Below are 25,001 nucleotides of genomic sequence, written 5' to 3'. Positions count from 1 at the left end.
TATAGTTGAATTGGTAATGCATGGGGATTTTGAGGTATTTGGTTTTTATTATCTCTATTTTCTCCTTCATTTATTCAATTTAAAATGGCGGTTTATGGGGTGGGCCATGGTAGCTCAGTGGCAGAGTCTTTGCCTGCCATGCCAGAGACCTGGGTTCGATTCCCGGTGCCTGCCCATGCAAAAGAAAAAAAGAAAATGTCAGTTATGAAATGATAAGTTAGAAGAATTCTAACCATTGATTATATGTTGAAGCCTGATACTTTATGTTAAATTTTTGTTTTTTAATTTTTTTTTTTTTACCATTTTAGTAACAATGATGATGTTATGTTGACTTCTGTGGCAAGTCCTAATTTGAAAACTCCAATAGCATCAAATCCAGCAGGTATCTTAAACGGTGATTATAATATAATCTGTCAAATTAAAAATCCTCAAGTCAGTATTTGTTTAAAATAGAGAATTGTATGAAATTTTTAATAAAATTAAAATGTAAGTCTATCCTCAATAATCTCCTAACTTATACTTTGATTGCTATTACATAAATAAATGATACCTTAATATAATTGAGATTTCTTTTTAATTTTGTATTTTTTTCAATTTATGGCCTTTTGTTTCTTTGCTGTTTGTTTCAGTGGCTTTCGAGGTTGTCAAACTAGTTAATTTTCATTTATTTTATATATTTGTTGCTTTCTAGAGTTCTCTCTGATTACATTTATGTGATAAACTTTAATCTTGGATTACCTGTGGTAAATTTCTGCTCTCTCAGAATAGCTGTCTCTTCGGCCCATAATTTCTCAACCAAAGTTTCTCAATTCCATTTCATTTTTCAGACTGTTAGAATATTTGCATCTCCGTTCCTAAAAACTTTACCTTCACTTATGTAGCTACTTAGTTTACCCAAAGCTTTGAGCTGTTACAACTGAATTCAGAGAGTTGTCGTGGTTAGTAAGCAGTCATCTGAGACTTCCCACTGGTTCCTGCAGAATGCTTTTTATCCAACTTGGGAATAAAAATATCTGTGTATTTTCAAGGTTTTTTCCTATATGCTAAATTCATTTCCAGATAGATTTTCAGAAGAGTTAGTTAAATTGTAAAGTTACAGAAGAAAAAAAATCTTTCAGACCAAAACTAGATTTTTTTTTAACTGCATCAGCAGTCCTTGGAGTTGTATTATTTTTAGGATTATTTGAAATTATACCTCAAGTACTATGCTTTAGTGTTCATATGTTGCAAATCATAAATAGTTAATAATTTGGCAAACTTGTTAAATGTGTTGAGATTTTAATATTTTCTTTCAGATACTGGAAAAATTACATCAAGAAATTTCAGTGATTTACCTAATGCTGAACCAGAAGTTTTGGTATGAAATAAATATTATCTCTGAATATTGTTCATTTGAGTATGTTAGTGCTAGGAACTTTAGCGTTTCTGCTTGTAAGATGATTTACCTTTGTTATTCATTCTTTGAGAGATTCATTCTCTGAGAAATTGATGTTAGCACAATTATGTTCCATTCCAACTGACACATTAAAAAGCAGTAGCTGGGGGGGGGTGCAAGGGGTAGTTCACTGGTAGAATTCTTGCCTGTCATGCAGGAGACCTGAGTTTGATTCCTATGCATTTCCCAAAAACAAATAAGCAAGCAAAGCAAAGGAAAAAACAAACAACAGAAAGTCCTACAAATGGTGCTGCAATAAAGGGATAACTCAAATGGAAAAAGAATGAAATGTGACCCCCACTATACAGCATACAAAAAAAAAGCAGACAGCTAATGATAAACATTTCACTACCATACTTATTTCCCAATTCATTTAGAGTCTGCTCTGTCATAGTCCCAGAAACCATGCAGTATTTTATAAGAGCTTCACTTTTTTTGGTGGAGTTAAATTAAACCATAAAAAATGTGAGCATTGTTCAATTTCTAGCCTCTAAATGGCAATTAAAAATGGTGTATGTTTTGCTGTTTAAAAATATTTTCTGCTGTTGAGATGAAATATTTTTTAACAACTTTTTCAGAATATAGAGAAAAAGAAACTTGATTCTGTGATTGACCTAACAAAAGACGGCCTATCCAACTGCAACACAGGTAAAGGATTTCTTTTTTCCTTTATTGTTTTTAAGAGAGAATGAAGGGTAACAGTTCAAAACACCTTGGACCCATTTATGAAGTTTCTTTTGGTGTAGTTGTGTGTGTGTATGTGTGTTTAGAGCGCTATGAAGTTTTTCACATGTAACTGCCACTACAGTCAAGTTACAGAAAATTTCTGTCAACATAAACCTCCTCATACTATGCCTTTGTAGCTATACCTACTTCCTGCCCCCAATTCCTAACCCCTGGCAACCACTAATCTTTTCCTCATCACTGTGATTATGATATTTCATGAAAATTATATAAACGGGATTATTTATTATGTATCCTTCTGAGATTGGCTTTTGTTACTCAGCATATTAATTCCCTTGAGGTTCTTCCAAGTTGTGTGCATCAGTAGTTTGTCCCTTTCTACTGCTGGATAGTATTCCATGGTATGGCTATATAGTTTGTATAGTTTGTTTAACCATTCACTCATTGAAGTCCGTCTGGATTCTTTCCACTTTGGGCCTATTATAAGTCTCTCTTCTTATCTTCCTGTGGCACAGCATCTTTTTTTCCTAACCAAAACAGTAGCAGCTGTAAGAGGATACATATAGTAACAGGGTCCGGGGTGTAACATGAAAATGTAGAAGGAGAATGACAGCAGTGCTTTCTTCCTCAGATTTACAAAAAAAGAAGTAAAATGTAGTCCTTGGTCTAGCAATCAGATATAGAGTCTCATTTTTTTTTTAATATTTTTTTTTAAACATAACATACAAAAACATTTTTACCATATGATCATTCCTTTCTTGGCATATAATCAGTAACTCACAATATCATCACATAGTTGTATATTCATCACCATGATTGTTTCTTGGAATATTTGTACCAATTCAGAAAAAGAAATAAAAAGAAAAAAACCTCATACATACCATACCCCTTACCCTTCCCTCTCATTGACTACTGTTATTTCCATCTACCCAATGCATTTTTGCCTTTGTTTCCCCTATTGTTTTATTCTATCCCCTTCTCACTCCCTTTCATTGATCACTAGCATTTCAGTCTACTAAATTTATTTTAATATTTGTTCCCCATAGTGTTTATTTATTTTTAATCCCTATGTTTTACTCATCTGTCCATACTGTAGATAAAAGGAGCATCAGACACAAGGTTTTCACAAGCACACAGTCACGTTGCTAAAGCTATATCATTATACAATGATTGTCAAGAAACATGGCTACTGGAGGGTGGGCCACGGTGGCTCAGCAGGCAAGAATGCTTGCCTGCCATGCCAGAGGACCCGGGTTCGATTCCTGGTGTCTGTCCATGTTAAAAAAAAAAAAAGAAACCTGGCTACTGGAACACAGCTCTACATTTTCAAGCACTTGCCTCCAGCCTCTCCAATATACCTCAACTAAAAAGGTGATATCTATATAACGTGTAAGAATAACCTCCAGGATGACCTCTCGACTCTGTTTGAAATCTCTCAGCCATTGACAGTTTATTTTGTCTCATTTCTGTCTTCCCCCTTTGGTCTAGAAGGTATTCTCAATTCCTTGATGCTGAGTCCCAGCTCATTCTAGGATTTCTGTCCGATGTTTCCAGGAAGGTTTACACGTACCCCTGGGAGTCATGTCCCACGTAGAGAGGGGGTGGGCAGTGAGTTTGCTTGTCATGTTGGCTGAAAGGGAGAGTAAAGTCTCATTTCTTAACACTCAGTTGAATGTTTATGGTACTTTTTTTTTTGCTATTGATGTTTATTTTATTTTACTTATTAAACATACCAACATACAAACCCAAACATTCTTACCGTATAATCATTCCATTTTACATATATAATCAGTAACTGACAATATCTTCACATAGTTGTATATTCATCATGATTTTCTTAGAACATTTGCATCAATTCAGAAAAAGAAATGGAAAGAAAATGAAAAATTCATACATATATGGTACTCTTTTTAATAGAATGTTTCAAATGAGTGTATTAGCTTTAGAAAATTTATGTAAAAGTAAGTAGAGATTAGGATGTGACCTATATAAACTAATTCCTTCAACTCTTTCAGTTATTGGTCCCAGCAAGGGTTAGAAAGAACCATTGGAATCCAGCAACTACATGCTAGAATTAAAAATAACCTAGATTTCCAGTAATAGAGGGTAGAAATATAAATTTGAATAATGGATTGGCATCCATAATGAAGTAATCAGTTACTTTTTAATGATTGAGATTACTAAAGTCTTTCTAAACTATATACATAATAAAGGATTTGAGATACAGTAAAATAAAAAGTATAGATTCTAGATCTAGAATATAGATTCATTTAGTGGTTAGCAAAGCAAGTCCTTCCTCTTTAGAGGTCTTCAGTTTCACAACTAGCATAGGACAGATAAATAATACTAATTCACAATGTAGTGTCTGATAGTTGTGAGTGTATCTTGTAGAATGTCCAGATCTGAGGAAGGATGTAGCTAGTCAGAACAAACCTGGACTGTTTCTGATATTCCCATGTTTGATGAACGGTGTCATCATCTTAATCAGTTTACCAAACCAGAAGTGTAGGAGTCTTTTTTTTTTTTTTTTAACTTTTAGATCTGCCTCATTCTACCATCTAATCACTTTTCAAGCACGTAAATTCTGTCTCCTCAAAAAGCTAACAGATCTAGCCTATTTCTTTCCTCTTATCAGAATTCTGTCTGTTTAGCCTGGTTTATTGGCATAACCCAATAACTATTTTTCTGCCTTTTCTTACCTTCTTTTGATCAATCTTCCAAGTTGCTACTGAAATATTCTTTCCTACGCAGGATCTGTGGACATCATCCAGATTACTTAGCAAGACATACAGAATCCTAATGACATACACTGAAAATGTTTCCAGCTTTATCTGCTACAGATTCCTTACCTGTACCTTAGCAGCTTCCCAGTAGGCAAGACTTCTTCACTTCTTTTTATCTATTGGTTCTCTGACAAGAATGCTCTCCCCTCAGAATGATCCCCTCTTCTCATCCTTGAATAATCAAATTAGAGAGTTGTGCTGAGGTGTTCATTCCAGGCAGAAATTGATATGCCTTGCTCTTCTTGCCCTTGGTATTTTGTGCATACTTGCATGTAGATTTATCACATTGTTCTGTAAATATTTCATTATATATCTCTCTTCCTGAAAGGACTTGAAATTCTTTTCAACAGCATTACTTTACTAATCTACATGTTTCTGTTCTTGTAGCATCGTACATTGCCCATAGTAGACTTACAAAAAAATTAAATTAATGCAGCAGAAATGCCAAAAGAGAGTTTTAAAGGAAAATGTAATATAAACTGAAAGTCTTTCTGATGGACAGTTTGTCAGTATCAAAAACCATATAATAGGCAAGCGTTTTGACCTGAAAATCCTGTGAGGAGATACCTGATAAAACTGAAGTGTAGTGTACAGGGAAGTATGTGTTCATTGCAGCACCATTTGTGAAAATAACAATTTGGAAATACTTAAGTGCCTAGCAATAAGGGCTTAACTGAATAAATTAAATCTATACAGTGCAACAGTACTCAGCCATTAAAAATAATTTGGGATGTACATAGATGTAAACATATTAACAATATAATAAGGGAGAAAATATGTCTAAAACTATATGTAGAGACATGATGGAGTAACTAGGACCAAACTTTAACCTTCCTGCAGTAAGCAACTAATATTAAATTAAATATGGGGAAAAAGTAGTTTTCAGAATTTGCAGTAAGATGACTTCTATAATTGTCCCAGCTTTTTTTTTAATATTTCATTAAACAGTGTAATTTTGGAGCCTTCACATGGATAAATTCCTAAATGGAGCAACACAGAGTATTTAACAGCATTTTAATATTTCTTTCTATTCAACAGTCCGCCTTATGTTTTGCTTTCTATAAACAAACATACTGGATTAAAGTAACAATACACAACTCCGAGTTCAGTACTTGAATATTTTCAATATCTACTTTGAGCACATAATAAAGCCTCAGCAGTTAATTTTCTTGAACATTTTATTTCCACTCATAGCTGAGCGGTTCACTTAGCTTCACATTATTCTGTCACAAATGATAACGAAATGACCTACCTAAGTAGCCAAAGCCATAAAATTACTAAAAGCCAAGTTAATGGAATTTATAAAGTTAATATCAACTAACTATACTGGTACACATTTGTACTGGGCCCTACCAAAATAGGCCAAAATGACAAACTTTAAAAGAATGAGGTCTTTGGGCAAAACAGGAAGAGAAGTTTTATCATCAAAAATTATGAAGACTGTAGATAAAAAAAAATGGACCCACGATTTTAGCCAAATAAGGGAGGAAAGGGGAGTACAAATTCCCAGCTAATGATAGTTCAGGATAATACATTTACCACTCTTATCACAAATCTGTTCACCCCTTCGAGAGCTCAGCATCAGATTCTCCAGATATTTTTGCTCCTGTCCCTCTAAATTTCTTTATATAGAACACAAACTTACATTTATATTAACAACAGATTATTATATTGCTATTTAATTTGGTGGTTATGCAAGCAATAGAAAAAGATTCTTAGGTCCAGACTGACTTCAAGCCATCTCAATACCTCTAAAAACAGGGACGAAAAAATGAGTCATTAAGAAACAGTTCCAAAGAGCGCTATATTATCTAATGTGATTTATAAAACAAGTGAATTTGGTAATCTTCAATGGAAAATGCCACAGTATTTAAAAAATAAGGGAGTTTTGGTGCTGATTTTTATCCAAGTGTACTCCAAGTCATTAAGTTGGAATAAATTCCAAACTCACACTTACTTACATCACCTCAGTTTAATAATCCAATAAATGACAAAAAAATGAAAACAGCATCATAAAGCACAGCAGCTTTTGTTTGGCTCCCTTTGTATAAAATCTTCAGTTTCTCCATGGTTTTGCCTAGAAATCCATTTGTACAATCAAACTGTGAATCCATTTCAGCTTGTACTTTATTTTGATTCTTAACTTCATGGCCTATTTCAATGGAAAGAGATTATAGCAGTTACTTTGTTTCTCAGACTTTCAGTGAGCCTCTCATTTTCTCCTTTGCAGGCACTATACCCACTATTAGCATAACTGTAGTTGACATAGTTACCTCCTTCATCCAGGCCTGCTCATCCTGCCAGAGGATGAGGGAAAAGACAGAGGCAGGGTTGGATAGGAAGGGGCCAGGGATCACCCAGACTGCATCTTCAATTCCCTGCAAAACACCAACTTCTTCCCCTGAATTGCCACGACATCCTTGTCCCGGCTTTCTGCCTGGATTTTGGTGCATTGAAGATGATCTCAAGCAGGAAATGGTGGTCTTGCTAAGTTGAGGACCTGGAGATTGGTATTCTGAGAGGCTGAGACTTGAGTCAATGGAATTTGAAGGGAAGAGTAATGAAGGAGCTGTTAAGAGAAGTTAGCATAGGGATTCTCTTGAGCCTCTGCTTAAGTATTAAGCCATACATATTAGAGTGAAAATACAATATAGTGCTTAAATCTAGACAGCAAATGACCAGAGGAGCTTTAGGGTGAACAACTTCTAGATCTCACATTCAAATGAGAGATGTTTCTCTTCTGACCAGCCACAGTGTTGGGTCCTCATTGAGTGTCTCATTGTAAACTAATTTTAGAGTAAAGGTAACTCTAGCCTTGCCTTAAAAACAAGCCTGGAAAAGATCAAGCTTAACTGCAAGTAATTCAATGGCTTATCACACACAAAGTCTAAAAACTCTTATAGGAAGATAACAAAATACAGCACGCAACCGTGTAAAGTTCATTATTAGCGTCCAGTTAAATCACTCATTAGAAATGTGAAGCAGGAAAATGGAATTCATACCAAGGGATAAAAGCAGTCAATGGAAACGGTCTTAGAAACAACGTAAATGAAGGATTACCAGACAGGAACTTTGAAACATACATTATAAATACTCTCAAGAATTTAAAAGGAAAAAGGAACATAATAAGGAGAGAAATGAAAGACATAAAATAGAACCAAATGAAAGAACAAACATAATACCTAAATTTTGATGAATGGAATGAACTGTTGATTAGATACTGAAGAAGAAGAAATCAGTGCTTTTGAAGAAATAATACTTAGTCAAATAGTTTGGAAAGAACTTCTAAGTTAAGGACAGAGATGAAAAAAATGAAGACTAGTGTTTAAAAGGACCAGATGTTTGTGAACTGTGGGAGAATATCAAAGGTTGTAACATACATGTCTGGTAAGAAGTTTTCCAAAATTAATGAAAAATAAAAGCCCATATATCTAAGAAATTCATTAAATTCCAAGCAGGATAAACGTAATGAAAATCACACCAATGCACATCATAAGTAACTAAAAACCAGTGATGAGAAAAATCTTAAAAGCAATTAGAGAAAAAAGATACAATGTATATAAAAGAACAGAATTCACAGACTTCTGAACAATGCAAGTGAAGAGACAATGGTTATGGCATACTTGGAATTATATAACCAGCAAATAAGTGTCAAAAATTAAAGCAAAATTAAGACTTTTCAGATAAAATCTGTTAACAGCAGACCTGCACTATCAGAAATAAATGAAGTTCTTCAATTTAAAGGAAAATTATAGCAGATGGAAAGTGAATCACAAAAGGAATATAACACCATATTGTTGGGTTTATAATATATGTGCAAGTAAATGAATGCTGATAAGTTCCAAAGATGGTCACAATAATAAAAGTATGCTGTTGTAAGGTTCTTAACGTTATACAACAAGTGGTATACCATTATTTGAAAGTAGACAAAGTTGAAAATGTACATGGTAATGCTCAGAGCTATAATTTGAAAAAGCAAAAAGCAAAAAACAGGTATAGCTAATAAACCAATATGGAGATAAAATGGAAATTTAAAAAAAGTCTAAGAGAAGTCACAAAAAAGTAGACAAAGAACAAATGAGACTAATGGAAAACAAAAGGAGAGATGGTATATTTAAACCCACTCATACTGATTAGAATAATTGTAAATGCTCAATTAAAAAGCAGAGATTGTTAAATTAGATAACAAGACCCAACTATATAATGACTATAAGAGATGCACTTTAAATATTAGTATGCAGATAGAGTAGAATAAAAAGGATGAAAGAATATGAGCCATGCCAACACTAATCACAAGAAAGCTGGAGTGGTTGTATTATTATCAGGCAATTTAAGGTCAGAACAAGAAATATTAGCAGGAAAAAAGGTGTTTCATATTGATAAAGCAGTTACTCATTAGGAAAACATAGTAAACCTAACTTTATATGTACAAATAGAGATTCCAAATTCCTGAAAGAAAACTTGAGAAGATTGGGTTTTGGTTGGCCTTAAAAGCATACAAAGTTTATTGTCTGACACACCAGAATTAAATTAGCAATCAGTAACAGAGAGGAAGCTGGAAACCCCCCAAATATGTAGAAATTAAACTAAACAACTTACTTAAAAATAACCCCCAGGAGGAGTTCTTTCCATTGACCGAGATGGTGATGGAAGATGCTCCATAGTTCCATTCTTCCGTTAAATCTTTGAACACTAGCTAAAGCTGGCAACTTCCTCAAAACTCTGGAAAACCCCTACAGGGTTGCAGTAACTGGATGAGTTCCAAATCAAGAAAATGAACCTTTAAGAATGATAGGAGGAATCAGCATTCTCGGTCACACCCTTCCCCATTGCCTCTGAACCATGGATCCCCGCCAAGTGAGTGAGCAGTGGCCCTTTGTGAAAATATATAAGCAGGATCTGAGTGATCTGCAAACTGAGAAATGCACTTTCTGCGGGAGTAGGTGGAGAACTGTTACTCATAATGCTAAAGTAGAAGAAAATAGAAAGCAAGAAAAAACAATAAGAAGAAGTAAAACAAAGAAGAACCATCAAGCGAGGAAGTGGTCTAGAAATTGACAATGAAGGTGTTACTGAACCAGACACTGATGTGCCTCAAGAAATGGAAGATGAAGCTGTAAAGATAACTGAGGAGGTGATGGATCAGGCATATGATAAGAAAGTGGCTGCTGTTGATGCCCTAAATGATGATGAACTACAGAAAGCCATCAACTTGCTCACAGATGCCATTAAGCTGAATCCTTGCTTGGCCATTCTGTATGCCAAGAGGGCCAATGACTTCATCAAATTACAGAAGCCAAATGCTGCCATCTGAGACTGAGAGAGCCACTGAAATAAATCCTGATTCAGCTTAGCCTTACAAGTGACAAGGGCAAGTACACCGTCTTCTGGGCCAAAGAAGACTGGGTAGAGGCAGCCCATGATCTTGCCCTTGCTTGTAAACTGGATTATGATGGAGATGCTAGTGTAATGCTGAAAATAGTTAACCAAGGGCCCAGAAAACTGCAGAATTTAGGAGAAAGTATGAGTGAAAATGTGAGGAGTGAGAGATCAAAGAAAGAATAGAAAGAATCAAGAAGGCTCAGGAGAGCCCAGAGGGAGGGAAAAGCCAGATGACAATCAGGAGCTCAGTATGAGTCTTTTCCAGGTGGCTTTCCCTGGGGAGGAGGGGGGGATGCCTGGAAATGGGAGGAGCATTGCCTGGAATGACAGGAATGCCTGGGCTCAGAAATTCTTAGTGATCCAGAGGTCTTGCAGCCATGCGGGATCCAGAATGGTGGCTTTCCAGGATGTGGCTCAGAACCCAGCAAGTATGTCAAAATGTCAGAGCAACCCAAAGGTTATGAATTTCATCAGTAAGTCATCAGCCAAAATTGGAGGTCAGACGTAAAGCCCTTTTGATAAATAAAGCCTTTGCTGAAGGAAAAGCAACCTAGATCACTTAATGGATGTTGCAGTAATACAAACCAGTGTACCTCTGATCTTCTCATCAAGAGAGCTGGAGTGTTTTGAAGATAATCCCTATCCTTTCATCCTAAATGCAGCTGTCACATTTTACAGTGGTTTGCCATTAGAGTATTTATTCAGATATTTTCTTATTAGGAGTTACAAACTTTAACACTTTTTAAACCTTAATATTAAAAACAAATTAAAAGGATGTATTAATTCCTACGTTTTTCTTTGCCAGTCATTTTGATTTTCGTTTGAGTTGGTTGGGTAAGGAAGATACTGAAATATGGAAGACTTATTGCTCCAGTTTGCACAGGAGGCAAATATGAACTCATTTAAATAGATAAAATTGGAGTTGGATATATTCAATGCATTTTTTTTTTTTGCATGGGCAGGCACCAGGAATCAAACCTGGGTCTCCGGCATGGCAGACGAAAACTCTGCCACTGAGCCATGGTGGCCCACCCTATTCAATACATTTTGACTTGTACTTTCAAGTGCTTTATTTTTTTTAAAAATGGTTTATTTAGGTAATAAGCCTATTGGGACCACCAGTATTGCAACAGGACATGGGAAGAAACTGGAAGTACTTAGTGGGGCAGCAGCAATCATATTACATTTTATGTAACATGAGCCTTTAGGCAAATCGCATTTAGATCTTATACTGTGGTGAAGGGGTGATTTTTTATTGCTGCTGTAGAGTTGGATTACTTAGCTCTGTACTTGTCCAATATATAAATGTTATTTCCAAAAAAAAAAAGAATAAGTAAATAAATAAAAATTAAAATGGTAGGAGAAGCTTGTGAAGCCTATACTAGTTCTTCCCTTCCATCTCTCCATTGTAATATGGAGCTGGACTGCATTCCCATAGTGGGTCCTTGGCCTTTTTTCTGGACAAAGCATAGAAACCACTATACATATGCTGTGGGTGCCTATACATCAGTGCCATTCTATCATGTGATAGCCTGAAAGACTGAATCAGAACACTCTTCTCTGGCTCACTCCCTCAGAACTTGCCCTGTAGGCACAGGCAGCTGAGGGAAAACAAAAGCAGTGTAAGAACCAAATTGAAGTAGCCTAGAGTAAAGGAGTGACAGTTTTAAGACATACAGTAGAGCATCTAGAAATGGGGAAAAGTTGGTCTCATAGGAAATGGAAGGGGTATTCAGATTACTGTAAATAGAGGAATTCCTAAAATCTGGAATGAAAGCTCAGGATAGAAAAGATGGAGAAGACCTACACTTTAACCTCAAGCTGATCTTAATAGGGGAGCTAAACTCTGAAGGAGAGCCCAACCAACAAAACCATATGCAAAGGCTATGAAAGGTGTTTTTTGCATTCTTTTGTTTATTTTTGGTAGGAAATTTGTTGTATCTCTACTGGATAGAAACCTACGGAACAGACAAGCACAGGGACTAAATTCCAGAATTATCACATTAAAATGTGTGCGCAGAAGATTATAGGACAAACAGGAAATGATGGGTGATCCACAGGAGTCATATAAACCTTAAGAAACCATTAACAAAGAATCCAGACTTTGGTATACTGGACAAAAACTTGAAAAATGATCTTCAGTATATTCAATGAAATCAGGAAAACTGAATGGACAATATGAGAATCTCAGTAAGTAGATTGAAATCTTAAGAAGAAATCAAACAAAATATTGGAGTCGAAGACTACAATAACTGAAATTTCATTTGCCCTAGAGAATTTCAATAGCAGATTTGAGCTGACAGAAGAAAAAGTACAGTGACTCAAATGCCAAGACATATGAAATGATTCAGACTGAGGAAGAGGAAGAATAAAGAATGAAAAAAAAAAAGTGAACAGAGCCAAAGAGACATGTTGGACATGATCAGGAAAACCAGTATATGCATTGTTGGGAATCACAGAAGAAAATAGCTAGAGTAAAATACTTCTTATTCAAAGACACAATGGCAGAAAACATCCTGAATTTAAATGACAGACATGAATATAAACATTCAAGAAACCCAACTAGCCAGAAACAGAAAGAACTCAAAGACAACCGTTCCTAGACATTTAGTACTGAAATTGGTGAAAGGCAGGGACAGTGAGAGAGTTTTGAAAGCTTCAAGAGAAAAACAACAAGTTAAGTATGAGGGAGCTTCAGTAAGTAACAATTTCTTACCAGAAACCATAGAGGCAAGAAGGCAGTGGGATTTACAGTGCTAAAGAAAGCAGTTACCAACCAAGATTTTTATGTCTGACGACACTGTCTTTCAGTTGTGAGGGGGAGATTAAGACACTATCTAATAAACAAAAGCTGAAGGAGTTGACCACCACTACACCTGCTCTATGAGAGTGCTTCAGCATTTAGGAAATTCTTCACAGAAAGGAAATGACTAGATGGTCGGTCAAAGTGGCACAAAGAAATAAAGAACTTTGGTAAGGGTAATCTTAGTAATAATTTTAAGTGATACAATTACTGTGTCATATTTCTGGTATACTGTGTCATATTTCTGGTATATATATCCACTTTTACTTATTAGAAGTCCTAACATGCAAATGCATTAAAAAGTAATGATAAATATTTGGTTTAGGACATGGAATGTATGAAGATAGAATCTGCAACTCATACATCAAAAAGATGGAGGATTGAAATGTATAGGAATAGCATATGTGTTTGCTATTGAAGTTAAAATGTCTTGAATGATTGGTATCAACTTAGGATGTTAAATATTAACCCCATGGTGACCCCGAAGAATATATATTAAAATATACATTCAATGTAAATGAGAGGTGGATCAAAATGATACAGTGCAAAAGATCAAACAAATATGAAAGTAGGCATTATGGAAGAATTGAGGGTGAAAAAGTTATAAGACTTGCAAAGACTAAATAGCTAACTGATGGAAGAAAGTCCTTCATTATCAGAAGTTATTTTAAATGTTAATGGATTAAACTTTCCAGTCAAAAGGTACAAATTGGGAAGGAGAAAAACTACATAATGTCAGTTGAGGCAAAAAAAAAAAAAAAGCATTTGACAAGATCCAGTATCCTTTCTTAATAAAAACAGTTCAAAAGTTAGGAGTAGAAAGACACTTGACTCAACATGGTAAAGGGTGTATATGAAAAACCCATAGCTAACATCATATTCAAAGATGAAAGATTGAAAGCTTTCCCTCTAAGTTTGGGAACACGATAAGGATACCCACTGTCACTACTGTCATTCAACATCATGCTAGAAGTCCTAGCTAGAGCGATTAGGGAAAAAAAAGAAATAAAGGATATCCAGATATGAAAGGAAGAAGTAAAACCTCCACTATTTGCAGATGACATGATCCTATATTTAAAAGTCCTGAAAAATCTGTAACAAAGCTACAAGAGCAAAATGGTGGGATATAAGATCAAAATGCAAAAATCAGTAATCAGTAGTGTTTCTTTACACTAGTAATGAGGAATCTGAGGAGGAAATCAAGAGAAAAAGTCCCATTTACAATAGCAACTGAAGGAATTAAACATCTAGGAGTAAATTTAACCAAGTATGTAAAGGACCTGTACTAAAAAGAAAATTACAAAATATTGCTAAAAGAAACAAAGAAGACCTTAAAAAGTAGGACATTCTGTATTCATGGATTGGAAGATTATAGTAAGATGTCAGGCCTGCCCAAATTGATTAACAGATTCAGTGCAGTGTCAATCAAATTTCCAACAGCCTTTGAAGAAATGGAAAAGCCAATCATCAAATTTGTTTTGAAGGATAAAGGATCCCAAATAGCCAAAAACATCTTGAAAAAGCAGAACAAAGTTGAGGGACTCACACTGCCTGACTTTAAAGCATATTAGAAAGCTACAGTGGTCAAACACCATGGTACTGGCATAAGGATTGAAATATTGATAAATGGAACTGAATTAAAGAGTTCAGTTGATTTTCAACGACACAGACAGATCCGTTCAACTAGGACAGAATACTATCTTTTACAAATGGTGCTGGGAGAACTGGATATCCATATCTAAAATAATGAAAGAGGACCCCTATCTCATATCTTATTCAGAAATTAACTCAGAATGGATTTTAAAAACTAGCTATAATAGACAAGACCATAAAACTCTGAGAAAAAAATGTAGGATGGCATCTTCCATATCTTATGGTGGATGGAGGTTTCTTAGAATTGGCACCCAAAGCACAAGCAGTGAAAGAAAAAATAGATAAATGGGACCTCCTCAAAACTGAATACTTTGGGGGCATGAAAAGACTTGGTCAAAAAGGTGAAAAAGCAGCATACTCAATGGGAGAAAATACTTGGAAGCTACATAACTGACAAGAGTTTAATATATATATAAAGAAGTATATAAAGAAATCCTACAACTCAAAGATAAAAAGACACACAATCCAATTTAAAAATGGACAAAAGACTTGAATATACATTTTTCCCAAGAGGAAAGACAAATGGCTAAAAAAACATGTAAAAAGTTTTTAACGTCACTAGCTATCAAGGAAATGCAAATCAAAACCACAATGAGATGATATTGTACCACTTAGAATGGCTGCTATTTAATAAACAAGAAACTACAAGTGTTGCAGAGAATGTGGAAAAATGGGAACACTCCTTCACTGCTAGTTGGTATGTAAAATAGTACAGCTGCTGTGGAGGATGGTTTGGGGGTTCCTCAGAAGCCATGTATAGAACTACCATGTGATCCAACAATCCCGTTACAGTATTACTCAGAGTATCTGAAAGCAGGGACATGAACAGACCATTTTCACACTGATGTTCATAGCACTATTCACAATTGCCAAAAGTTGCAAACAACCCAAGTGTCCATCAACTGATGAATAGATAAACAAAATATGGTGTATACATACATTAGAATATTATTCAGCAGTAGAAGGAATGAAGTCCTGAAGCGTATAATAGCATGGATATGCCTTGAGAACATTAGGTTGAGTGAAGTAAGTCAGATGTAAAAGAACAAATACTATATGATTTCCTAATATGAGCTAATTATAATAAATAAACTCAGAGTTAAAACCTAGAATATAGGTTGCAAGAAAATAGAATGTGGGTAGAGCATGGGTAGTGGATACTTAATGTATGCATAATTTTTAACAGGGTTGAATTTAATTATTCGGAAACAGATGATAGTAACACAATATGGTGAGTATGATTAATAATACCGAATTATGTGTGTGATTGTTGTTGAAAAGGGAGATTTACCATAGAGTATTTCACTAGAAGGAAAGCTAGAGGATAAAACATAGGGCTTTATAAACACAGTGAATCCTGTGATGGATGGTGACTGATTAACAACAGTACAAATATAAAATTGTTCTTTTGTGAACTAGAACAAATGTATGGCAATATTACGAGGAGTTAATAATAGAGTAGTAAAGGTGAAGAAAGGTACCTACTGCAACTCTGCACTATAGTTAACAGCAATATTTTAGTATCCTTTCATCAGCAGTAATACATGAACCACATCAATGCTAAGGGTTAATAATAGTAGGTGATAAAGGGTATGGGATATGTTGGATGTTTTTTCCTTTGAATGATGAAAATGTTTTAAAATTGATTGTGGTGATAAATGCACAACTATGTGATGGCACTGTGAACCACTGATTGTATACTTTGAATGGACTGTATGAAACATGAATATAATTTCAGTAAAACTATTGAAAATAAAAGGCAGAGATTGGCAGAAAGGATGGTGTTTTAATTTCCATTGCCTGCTCAAGCAAATACCATGCAAAGGGTGGCCTTAAAGAATAGGAATTTATTAGTTCATGCTTTTGAGGCTAAGAAAGTCCAAATCAAGGCATCATCAGGGTGATGTTTTCTTCCCAATGGCCAGTATTCTGAAGCTGGCTGCTGGCAATACTTGTTCCTTGGCTCCTATCATTTACCAGCCTTTCCTTGTCTCTCAGTTCTCTTCTGGGTTACTTTGAGTTTCATCTTCTTGCTTCCTGTGGCTTTCTCTGCCTGAGTTTCATTTTGTTTATAAAGGAGAAAGTACGGGGTGTACTGTGGGACACCATAACTGAAGTGACCTTATCAAAATTTCTACTTATGGGTTCACACCTACAGGAATATTTTAGAACATGTTTTTCTCGAGTACATAGAGCTCCAAACCACCACGGATGACCCTACCGAAATATGAGATGTTTACAGTAGGCTCACCTTAAATTCAAAGACACAAATAGGCTATATGAAAGATGGAAAAAGATATGTTTACAAATTGTAAACAAAGGAGAGCTAGATAGCTGTACTAATGTCAGATATAATAGGCTTTATGTCAAAACTGTTACGAGGGACAAAGAAAGATGCTATATACTGGTAAAGGGGTCAGTTGAACAAGAAGACAAGATAGTATTATAAATATACATGCATAAGGTCAGAAAAGCTCCTAAGTCAAAATATATGAAGCAAATATTGACAAATTGGAAAAGAGAAATAGACGGTTCTATATGAATAATAGGGAACTTTAGTACATGACTTTCAATAGTGGATTAAAACATCTAGACAGAAAATCAATAAGGAAATAGAAGACTTGAAGTATACTCTAAACCAGCTAGACCTAACAGCCATGTATAAAATACTTAACCCAGAGTAGCAGAATACACAATCTTCTCAAGTATACATGGATCATTCTCCAGAATGGAGTATAAATTAGGACACAAAACAAGCCTCAGTAAATTTAAAAATAGTGAAATCACTTAATGCATCTTCTCCAACCACAGTGGAATGAAGCTAGAAATCAGTAACTGAGGGAGGAATGGAAAATTTATAAATATGTGCAAATCAGTGTACTCTTAATAATGGGTCAAAGAAGAAATCTCAGGGGGTTTAGGTAATACTGGAAGGCGACTGAAAATGAAAACACAACATACCAAAACTATGGGATGAAGCAGAGAATGCTGAGAGGGAATAGTGCAGCAGTAAATGCTTACCTTAAAAAAGAGGAACGATTTCAAATCAGACACCTAGACACCTGGAAGGTCTAGAAAGAAGAGCTGACTGAACCCAAACTGAGCAGAAGAAAGTAAATAACAAAGATTAGACTGAAGATAAATTAAAAATATAGAGAGAAATTCAACAAACCTGTAAGTCAATTCTTGAAAAGATCAGTAAAAAATTTACAAAATTTTACCTAGACTGATGAAGAACAAAAGAGAAAGGACACAAATAACTAAAATCAGAAATGAAGGGTGAACATTAGGACTGAACCCACAAGAATAGAAAGGATTATAAAAGATTAGTAACAAATTAGATCATTTAGATGAAATAGACAAATTTCCTGAAGCACAGAACTACCTATACTGTTTCAAGAAGGGATATAGAAGATCTCAACTAATCAATTACTAGTGACTCCAGTCCTGGAGAAGCAAAGTGGGGAACCCCACAGGAACAGAGGCTGAAAGCAACAGAGCCCAGGAGCAAGGAACCAGCAAATGCCAACTACATGACTTCCCAGCTGGCACAGCTGTTCCACACCCATCGGCCTTCCTTGAATTAAGGTATCCTTCCCTGAATGCCTTAGTTTGGACATTTTTATAGGCTTAGAACTGTAAACTTGCAACTTGTTAAATTTTCCTTTTTAAAAACTTTTCCAATTCCGGTTTATTACACATTCTGGCAGCTTGCAAACTAAAGCAAAGATCTCACAGTAACACAACAAAGGGAGAAAACAGCAGGATCATCTTTATTACTTACAGAAAAGGCATTTGAAATCCAGCACCTGTTCTTGATAAAAACGTTTAGAAAATCAGAAACAGAAAATAACTTCCTCAACATGATAAAGGGCCTATATAAAATACCACTGTTAACATCATACTCACTGGTGAAAGACTAAAAGATATCCCTCTAAGATCAGGAACAAGTCAGTTGTGCCCACTGTCATCACTGTTTTTCAGCATGGTCTAAAAGTTCTAACCAGAACAACGAGGCAAGAAAAAGCATCCAAATTGGACAGGAAGATGTAAAACTTTCTCTATTTGCAGATGTCATGATCCTGTACACGGAAAATCCTGAAAAAAATCTGCAACAACTCCTCGAGGTAATAAATTAATTCAGCAGACTATCAGGGTACAAGATCAACATGCAAAACTCAGTAGTGTTTCTATACACCAGTAATGAACAATCAGAAGAAGAAACCAAGAAAAAATTCCTTTTAAAATAGCAAGAAAAAGAATCATTATCTAGGAATAAAACTAACCAAGGATATGAAGGATGTGTATGCAGAAGATGAAAAAACATTTATAAAAGAAGACAAACTAGACCTAAATAAATGGAAGGATATTCTGTGTTCAAGGACTGAAAGACTAAATATTCTTAAGATGAGTTTTACCCAAAATGACTTCCAGATTCAACACAATCCCAATAAAAATCCCAACACCGTTCAGTGCACAAATAGTAAAGCCAAGCATTAAAGTTATATGAAAAGGTAAAGAATTGAAGACTGAAGGGCCCCAAATAGCCAAAACCTTCTTGAAAATAAAGAATGAAGTTGCAGGACTCTCACCTCCTAAAACCAGTTACAAAGCCACAGTAATCAAAACAGCATGATACTGGCACAAGCACAGACATAGAATAGTGGAGTAGAATCAAGAGCTCAGAAATCAACCCTCACATTTATGGAAAACTTTTAACAAGAGGACAAATACCACCCAATTTGGAAAAAATAGTCTCTTCAGATGGTGCTGCATAAACTAGATCTCTGTTTATATATAAAAAGGAAGAAGAAGAAGAAAAGGAAGGACCCCCCTACTTTACACTATACATAAAAGTCAGCTCAAATGGATCATACAGCCCATACTATAAAATTCCTGGAAGGAGATGTAGGGAAGAATATAGGTTACTGGGAGATGTGGTGGAGTTAGAGAATAGGGAGTTAAGGCTTAAAATGAATGCATTGTCCTTTTGGGATGACTGAAAAGTTTTAGAAATGGATGGTGGTGATGGTAGCACAACATTGTGAATGTAATTAACAGCACTGAATTGTACATATGAATATGGCTAAAAGGGGGAACTTGAAATTGTATATAATTTAGTAGAATAAAAATGTGCTAAAAGAATTCATGAAACTGCCCAGCACAGTCAACCCTGTATTAAACATGGACTGTTAATAGTACACTTAAAAAAATGTGGTTTTGTCAGTTATAACAATTGTACCACACCAGTGTAAGGTGTTAGTAATAAGGTGTTTGTTATGGGCAATTCTGTATTTTATGCAAAATTATTCCATAAACCCACAACTTCTCAAATAAGTTAAGAAATACAATGGAACTCTTCTCACCCCAGAAATTATATGGAAGGGCAAGGGGCTCCAAATAGCCAAAGCCATCTTGAAAAAGTATAAATTTGGAGGACTCATACTTCTCAGACTAAAATAGTATTGCAAGCCATAGTAATCAAAACAGCATAGTTGCCCAAGGAATGACACATAGACCAATGGAATAGAATTAAGAGTTAAGAAATAAACCCTCGTAATAATGGCCAGCTTTGACAAGTGCATCCCATGGGAATGAATAGTCTTCAATTAACGATGCTTGCAAAATTGGATGTCTTTATGCAGAAGAATGAAGTGCAGCCCCCTCCACACCATTTGCAAAAAATCAACTCAAAGTGTGCTCCTTTTATCTACAATATGGACAGATGAGTAAAAAATATGATTAAAAAATAAACAGATAATAGGGGGAACAAAGGTTAAAGTAAATTGAGTAGATTGAAATATTAATGCTCCATGAGAGGGAGAGGTAGGGGGTATGGTATGTATGAGTTTTTCTTTTTTATTTATTTTGCTGGAGACATGCAAATGTTCAAAAAAATGATGATGGTGATGATAACACAACTATGTGGTATGTTGTAAGCCATTAATTGTACACACCATGTGAATAATGTTTGTATGTAAAGAATGTTTATGTGTTTGTTTATTAAGGTTTACAATAAAATTTTTTTAAAAATCAGCTCAAAGTGGACCAAAGACCTAACTATAGGATCAGAACTATAAAACTGAAGAAAAAAATATGAATGATCTTCAGGACCTTGTGTTAAATGGTTTTTTAAACTTTACACCCATAACATAAGCAACAAAAGAAAAAACAGATAAATGACACCTCATCAAGATTAAAAGTTTTTGTGCATCGGAGTATTTTATAATGAAAGTAAAAAGACAGCCTACACGTGAAAACCACATACCTGATAAAGGTGTAACACCCCAAATATATAAAAAATCCTACAGCTCAACAACAAAAAGTTAAACAGCCCAATTAAAAAGTAGGCCAAAGTCTCTGTCTTTCTAAGCCCAACTCTGCAAGAATTGTTATCCACCCCCCACCACTCACGTGGGACATGGCATTCAGGGGTTAAAATCTCCCTGACAATGTGGGGCATGGATCCCGGGGATGAGTCTGGCTCTGATACCATAATCAGTAACACTCTCCAAACCAAAAGAAGGAAAAGAAGTATAATAAAATAAGGCTTCAGTGGCCAAGAGAGATCAAACGGAGTCAAGAAGCTATTCTGGAGGCTATTTTTATGCAAAGCTTCGATTAGTTAGTGCTAATTGCCATGGTCTGTTAAACCCCAACCAGCATCACTCCTGTTGACTCATAAGAACACCTATGGCTCAAACTGAGACTCTGTAAAGGTTGCATACACTAGGTTTGCCTTTCTGGAACTAATAATTCCCATAAGGTTCCTAGGTCAAATCAATCCTAAAACTCAGAGGGACCAACCTCTCCAAGGTTTACCAGTTAATTACATCCCCCTATCTTTTAGTGTTGACACCCCTTCTGTTCTAGTTAGCTAGTTTCTGGAATGTGATATACCAGAAATGGAATGGCTTTTAACAAGGGAAAATCTATTAAGTAGAGGTTTACAGTTTAAGGCCATGAGAATGTCCAAATTAAAGCAAGACCATAAAATGTCCGAATTAAGATACCAACAAGAGGTATTTTCTGTGGCCTCTTGGGGAGTTCCTTACAGTGAGTTGACTGAGGAAGAGAAAACTTGGGCCTAGTTTACAGTTTGGCACAATATGCAGGTACCACCCAAAAGTGGACAGCTGCAGCATTACAACCCCTTTCTGGGGTTGAAGAACAGTGGTGAGGGGAAATTCTCCCAGTGGGCAGAACTTCAAGCAGTGCACCTGGTTGTTCATTTTGCTTGGAAGAACTGGCCAGGGGTGCATTTATATACTGACTCATGGGCTGTTGCTAATGCTTTGGCTGGATGGTCAGGGACTTGGAAAATTGATGACAAGGAGGTCTGGGAAAGAGGTATGTGGATAGACCTTTCTGAGTGGGCTAAAAACATGAAGATATTTGTATCCCATGTGAATGCATGCCAGAAGGTGACTTCAGCAGAGGAAGGTTTTAATAATCAAGCGGATAAGATGATCTGTTCTGTGAATACCAGTCAGCCTCTTTCCCCAACAACTCCTGTCACCACCCAATGGGCTCATGAACAAAATGGTCATGGTGGTAGGGGTGGAGGTTATGCATGGGCTCAGTAATATGGACTTCCACTCACCAACGCTGACTTGGCTACAGCCACTGCTAAGTGCCCAGTCTGCCAGCAGCAGAGACCCACACTCAGCCCCTGATATGGCACCATTCCCCGAGTGGCGATTGACGATAATGGTGGCAGGTTGATTGCCTTGGATCACTCCTTTCATGGAAGGGGCAGTGATTTGTTCTAACTAGAATAGATACATACTCTGGATATGAGTTTGCTTTCCCTGCATGCAATGCTTCTTCCAGAACTACTATCTGTGGACTTACAGAATGCCTTATCCATCGTCAGTGGTATCCCAGACAGCATTGCTTCTGATCAAGGAACACACTTCACAGCAAATGAAGTGCAGGAATGGGCACATGCTCATGGAATTCTTTGGTCTTACCATGTTTCCCATCATCCAGAAGCAATTGGAATGATAGAAGGGTAGAATGGCCTTTTGAAAACTCAATTACGGTGCCGACTAGGTGGCAATACCTTGAAAGGCTGGGGTAATGTTCCCCAGGAACATTATACTCTGAATCAGTGGCCGCTGTATGGTGTTGTTTCTCCGATAGCCAGGATCCATGGGTCCAGGAACCAAGGGGTTGAAATGAGAGTGGCACCCCCACTCACAGTTACTCCTAGTGATCCACTAGGAAAATTTTTGCTTCCTGTCCCTGCGACCTTGAGGTCTGCTGGTCTACAGGTTTTAGTTCCAAAAGGGGGTGTGCGTAACAGGAGAAACAACAATTATTTCTTTGAACTGGAATCTATGATTAGTGCCTGGTCCGCTTTGGGCTACTCATGCCCCTGGATCAACAAGCCAAGAAGGGGATTACATTACTGGCTGAGGTGAATGACTCTGACTATCAGGGAGGAATAGGACTGCAACTACACAGTGGAGGTAAAGAAGAGTTTTCCTGGAATATAGGAGATCCCGTAGGGCGTCTTGTAGTACTCCCATGCCCTGTGATTAAAATCAGTGGAAAACTGCAACAACCCAATCCAGGCAGGGCTACCAGTGGCTCTGAAACTTCAAGAATGAAGATTTGGGTCACCCCACTCCTGGTACCAAACTGTATTATTTAGAGTTCTCTAGAGAAACAGAATCAACAGGAAATATCTGTAAATAAAATTTATGAAAATATCTCATACAGCAGTAGAGTCCAAAATCCTTAGGGCAGGCTGTGAAGCTGACAATGGAGGATCTGGATGAATTCCACAAGGAGAGGCTCACCGGCCGAAGCAGGAAGAGAAGAGAAGCTCTCTCTTCTGAATCCTCCTTAAAAGCCTTTCATTGATTAGAGTAAACATCACTTATTGCAGGAGATGCTCCCATAATTTCTGCAAAAGGTGAACAAAATTGGAGAACACTACCCAGTTTAATGGCTTTTCATAAAACTACACTACTTAAGATAGTTTTTGATATATTTATAGACATCTAAGTTACTAAAACAGAATAAAGCCTGGAGGTGGGACCCCATTTATATGGCTATTTGTTTTCTTTTCCCCATGCAGAAATTTTATTTCGTTTTAGCTTTTTAAAAATATTTCTTAATTAAAGCTCTTATTTTTACCTAATTACAAGTTGACATGCATTTATAATAGAGATCCTGGCTGACCTCTATCCAATTTCCCATAAATGGCAATATCTTGGATAGTACAGTATCGTGACCAGTGTATTGACATTGGTACATTCTGCTGATCTTATTTATATTTCCTGAGTTTTACTGAGAAATTAAATATGTGCTTATTTCTATGCAGTTTTTTTTATTAATTAAAGAAAAAAAAGAAATTAACACAACATTTAGAAATCATTCCATTCTACATATGCAATCAGTAATTCTTAACATCATCACATAGATGCATGATCATCATTTCTTAGTACATTTGCATCGATTTAGGAAAAGAACTAGCAAAACAACAGAAAAAGATATAGAATGTTAATATAGAGAAAAGAAATAAAAGTAGTAATAATAGTAAAAAAAAAAAAAAAACCCTATAGCTCAGATACAGCTTCATTCAGTGTTTTAACATGATTACTTTACAATTAGGTATTATTGTGCTGTCCATTTTTGAGTTTTTGTATCTAGTCCTGTTGCACAGTCTGTATCCCTTCAGCTCCAGTTACCCATTATCTTACCCTGTTTCTAACTCCTGCTGGACTCTGTTACCAATGACATATTCCAAGTTTGTTCTCGAATGTCGGTTCACATCAGTGGGACCATACAGTATTTGTCCTTTAGTTTTTGGCTAGACTCACTCAGCATAATGTTCCCTAGGTCCATCCATGTTATTACATGCTTCATAAGTTTATTCTGTCTTAAAACTGCATAATATTCCATCGTATGTATATACCACAGTTTGTTTAGCCACTCTTCTGTTGATGGAGATTTTGGCTGTTTCCATCTCTTTCCAATTGTAAATAACGCTGCTATAAACATTGGTGTGCAAATGTCCATTTGTGTCTTTGCCCTTAAGTCCTTTGAGTAGATACCTAGCAATGGTATTGCTGGGTCGTATGGCAATTCTATATTCAGTTTTTTAAGGAACCGCCAAACTGCATTCCACAGTGGTTGCACCATTTGACATTCCCTCCAACAGTGAATAAGTGTGCCTCTTTCTCCGCATCCTCTCCAGCACTTGTCATTTTCTGTTTTGTTGATAATGGCCATTCTGGTGGGTGTGAGA

The 25,001-nt window shown here is 36.0% G+C and overlaps 1 protein-coding gene and 2 pseudogenes across 16 annotated transcripts in view; 2 read left to right on the top strand and 1 right to left on the bottom strand.

Moving 5' to 3' along the window:
- Positions 1-25,001, top strand: part of ATF7IP2 (activating transcription factor 7 interacting protein 2) — a 99,537-nt gene that overhangs the window by 60,885 nt on the left and 13,651 nt on the right. For 12 of the 16 annotated variants that reach the window (XM_077141837.1, XM_077141831.1, XM_077141838.1 and 9 more), the window contains 4 exons: positions 309-394; positions 1,296-1,357; positions 2,014-2,083; positions 15,927-15,971. In XM_077141837.1, coding sequence (XP_076997952.1) covers positions 309-394; positions 1,296-1,357; positions 2,014-2,083; positions 15,927-15,971 — 263 coding nt within the window. The remainder of the gene's footprint in view (positions 1-308; positions 395-1,295; positions 1,358-2,013; positions 2,084-15,926; positions 15,972-25,001) is intronic. The other 4 variants (XM_077141844.1, XM_077141845.1, XM_077141842.1 and 1 more) reach the window with 3 other exon arrangements.
- On the top strand, positions 2,090-15,920 carry LOC143667525 (hsc70-interacting protein-like; annotated as a pseudogene).
- Positions 6,865-9,732, bottom strand: LOC143667812 (BET1 homolog; annotated as a pseudogene).

The sequence above is a fragment of the Tamandua tetradactyla genome, chromosome 23, assembly GCF_023851605.1.
Source record: "Tamandua tetradactyla isolate mTamTet1 chromosome 23, mTamTet1.pri, whole genome shotgun sequence".
In the NCBI taxonomy this organism is placed as follows: Eukaryota; Metazoa; Chordata; class Mammalia; order Pilosa; family Myrmecophagidae; genus Tamandua; species Tamandua tetradactyla.
This window is presented reverse-complemented; position numbering and strand designations above follow the sequence as displayed.